General features: G+C 43.7%; 1 protein-coding gene across 1 annotated transcript in view; it reads left to right on the top strand.

Moving 5' to 3' along the window:
* The window catches only part of Pias1 (protein inhibitor of activated STAT 1), a 102,802-nt gene extending 99,217 nt beyond the window's left edge, over positions 1-3,585 (top strand). Inside the window, exons 13-14 of the mRNA XM_021171432.2 lie at positions 363-400; positions 3,049-3,585. Of these exons, the coding sequence (XP_021027091.1) occupies positions 363-400; positions 3,049-3,342 (332 nt within the window). The 3' untranslated portion in view covers positions 3,343-3,585. The remainder of the gene's footprint in view (positions 1-362; positions 401-3,048) is intronic.
* The last annotated feature ends 343 nt before the right edge of the window (positions 3,586-3,928 follow it).

The following is a 3,928-nucleotide window of genomic DNA, read 5'->3' as shown; positions in this document are numbered from 1 at the left end:
TACACTGTAGCTCTCTTCAGACACTCCAGAAAAGGGAGTCAGATCTTGTTACGGATGGTTGTGAGCCACCATGTGGTTGCTGGGATTTGAACTTTGGACCTTCGGAAGAGCAGTCGGGTGCTCTTACCCACTGAGCCATCTCATCAACCCCCAGGTCAGCATCTTAACTAAGAAATCTGTCTCCTTCTGCCTCCTTCAAGTGCTGAGATTAAAGGTGTGTGCCACCATGGACCGTCAGCCCTGTGGTTGAATAGGAATGCAGAGGCCTGGGCTGTGAGACTCAAGTGCAGGATATTTAGAAAGATTTGCTTTTCCTTTTTGTTGTTTTTTTCTCTGAGGTCATTTTTTTTTTCTTTCCACAGGATTAGATTTCTTTCCTTTCTTATCAGGAGACAATCAGGTATGTTATTGTGAAAGTAATCTTCTTCTTTAATTGCATATTAAAATGTCTGAAAGTATAATACACAGCTAGAAGAAAGAATGAATTTCCTTAGAAAATAGAGTGCATGTGCCCAGGGTTGCTCTGTCTGTAAGAATTTAAATAAAAGCATTATTCATCACCCACCATCCTCAGCAAAGGGTAAAGGCAGTGACTGCCTATTGATTTCTCAGTAATGTTGTATAAAGACAAACACAGGGCAGTGAGCCGTGGGACAATGTATGAGAATATCCTGGCGCCCAGGACAGCATAGCTGCTATAGCCTGTGTTGCTACTGCATTGCCAATTGTATGTTTGATACGTAGAGTCGTGTGCATTAGTAACAAAGATCTATTGACTTCATGTATACAGAATGCTGTGCTTCCTCATACTGTGTTTATTACAGCTCTGATTGCTTCATCTTCTCCCATGCTTGAGTCTAGCTCATACTGTTTGTTCATCTCAGTCCCTAAATGTACAAAATGAGTTGCTAAAAGGCCATATCTAATGACCTGGATACAAAGTTAAAAGTGATGAAGTATGGAAGGAAACAGTCAGTGATTCTTATCCACCAGTCAGGCTGTCCCATTGCACCAGAGCTACAGACTTGAAAAGCAAGAACAAAGTGGAAGAAGTCTCATCGGAAACAGTGAGACAAACACAGATTGAGAAAGACCTACTTCAGCCATAGAGAAGTGGCTAAGGACATGGACTAAGGACCAGACACAGAAGCTCCTCCCTCTCGGTACTGTAGTTGTCACTGCCAAAGCAGTGACCAGGCCGCTGTCCAGAATGCCCTCCTGGGTTTCATGCCAGCAAGCTAAAGCACTGACTGAAGAGTAGCAAACTTTGTAAGAAGATGTGCATTGGTGATGATGCGCGTGTGCATCCTCTTTCATGCCTGGGTCAGGGTGGCAGTCTTGTTCCAACCAATAAGTCAAGGAGGTTTTGGGTTTTTCTCTTTTTTTAGGGTTTCATACATGAGTATACTTTATTTACATTATTTCCATCCATCTCTTTCCCTCCTTCAGCTCCTCGCATGGTCCTGTATATACACTTTTAATTTTTTATTACTATTGCACACATGGTGTTGCTTGGTGTAACATAGCATGTATTTGGAAGTCAAAGGACAGCTGTGTGGAGTCAGCCCTCTCCACTTCTGTATGTGCTCCACCCATTGATCTCAGATAGTTGGGCTACACAGCAAGCACTTTACCTGCTGAGCCACCATGCTGACTGATCAAAGAGATTTAGTGGCCTTTGGGACCCACTGCCCAAGTAGGACCTTTGTCTAAGCTACACTGCCACAGGAACACTGAGGAGCCCACAGACATCAGCCCCTTCAAATGCTTGAGAGCACGAACATCAGCAAAGGGCATGTTTGGTGCTCTGTTCCCAAGTGCATCTCAGGGAAAGGGACAATCCAAGCAAGGCCCGCAGCACCCGCTCAGCATGAACTCTAGTAAGTCATCAGGGATCTGGAAGCAGGCATGGTCCCTGCCCTGAAAACCTTCCAGGAAACAAGATATAGCTAGTAGACTGATTCTAACCCCTGCCTGGCCTGTGTAGACCTGAGGGAGGGTGTGTGTGATGAATTTGTCCTTTTTAGAAAAATACATAACTATATCTCCTATATAGATAGGAAGAAAGGAATTTTTTGCATAGCCATATGGTGTATTCATGTTTTAAGTGTTTAATTATAAAGAATTAAGTAGTCAGAAGATTACGATTTGTAGGCAGTTAATGGTTAATGGGGGAGACATTTTCTTCAGTGATATAGCCACTGGTAAGTTGTCTGTGCTCTGTAAGCAACACTGAATAAACTTTGGGACACATACACATTTGAAGTGGACTGTTAGAAAAGGAAGGAGATCAGCTAGAGGAAGAAAGAACAAGAGAAAGTAGTAGAAGTGGTTATGATTAAAAGACATATACATGTGAAAATGTTAGAACTCATTGTGTTTAATTTGTATGTTATGAATGTTTTAAAACAAAGTAAAATTAAAGAAAGATAGCTTTGGGATTTTTTTTAAATAAATATAGAATGGCCTAAGCACAGAGTGCTGGCAAAGCCCACATAGTGCACAGATCTGTCCTCAGCCTTCACAGCCACTCCGCAGTGCTCCCTGACCCGGAGAGACTTGCAGCTCCACACACCCGACTCAGAGTACCCCACGCAGGTGGGACATTGCTTGTTTTTTACAGCAAGTTCTTCCTGCCCTTTCCAGCTCAGAGATGTTCATGTGCGCAAACCCTGTGCCCAGCACCTACAGTGCTGAGAGCAGAAGCAGGCTGCACCGAGCTGCAGCCCAGCCTGGGAGCAGCTGAGCAGCTGTGAGACAGTTCTCAAGCTGAACTTGCCATTGGAAATGTGGGATGTATCCTTCCTACTGCTTCTGAACACCTCAGAAATAGAGGGCTAAGAACTGCATGCAATACAAACTACATGCACACACAATCAAAAATGTCATTCCAGTTTCAGATACCATGCCAAAGTGCTCTCAGTAATAGTGACCAGTCGTTTACTACAGAATGTGTTGTCACTTGAGGAGCCTTGTTCTGCTGAGAAGAGTACGTACGCCGAGGTGCATCTGATTGTAACAGAGTGTTTTGTCTCTGGTCCCTCCTAGCATTACAACACCTCCCTGCTTGCCGCAGCAGCAGCGGCGGTCTCAGATGACCAGGACCTCCTGCACTCCTCCCGGTTTTTCCCGTATACCTCCTCGCAGATGTTTCTCGATCAGCTAAGTGCAGGAGGGAGCACATCTCTGCCAGCCACCAACGGAAGCAGTAGCGGCAGCAACAGCAGCCTTGTGTCTTCCAACAGTCTGAGGGAGAGCCATGGCCATGGTGTGGCCAGCAGGAGCAGCGCAGACACAGCGTCCATCTTTGGCATCATACCAGACATTATCTCATTGGACTGACGCTCTCACCCTGCTGCTCCCACCCCATCCCAGATTAAATGACTTGGCAGAAGAGAACTCTATGCTCTGTTTTACCTTATCCTGTTTAGAAAAGTATACAAGCGTGGTTTTTTTTTTCCTTTTTTTTAGGGAAAAAAAATTAAAAGAAATGTACAGAGAACAAAACTATATTTTCAGTTTTACTTTTGTATATAAATCTAAGACTGCCTGTCTGATAAAACACTTGTTTAAAAAAAAAGAAAAAGAAAAGAAAAAACAAGCACCCACAAACCTTCAGTTCATTTTTTCTGGATTCTGAAGACTTCACCATTTGTCCTGTGGTTTGGGTTTTATTTTACTTCAATGGCATTATCTTTCTTGCAATAACAGAAACAATTGCATGTATGAGGTTTAAATTGTGGGCTTTGTTGTGGGGAAGGGTTTGGGATAGCTTTGATTTCCATTTTTTAAAAGTGACAGACTTGGATTCTGTTTGTGTGTGCGTGGATTTTACCAGCCTTAAGTTATGAGCCTCGTCTATCTTACTGCATACCCTTTGTTTTCAGGACAGAGCTCGTGTGTGTGAGTGCGTGTGTGCGTGTGTGCG

This window comes from Mus caroli, chromosome 9 (genome assembly GCF_900094665.2).
Source record: "Mus caroli chromosome 9, CAROLI_EIJ_v1.1, whole genome shotgun sequence".
Classification (NCBI taxonomy): Eukaryota; Metazoa; Chordata; class Mammalia; order Rodentia; family Muridae; genus Mus; species Mus caroli.
The sequence above is the reverse complement of the archived record's forward strand: the minus strand, read 5'-3'. Positions and strand labels throughout refer to the sequence as shown.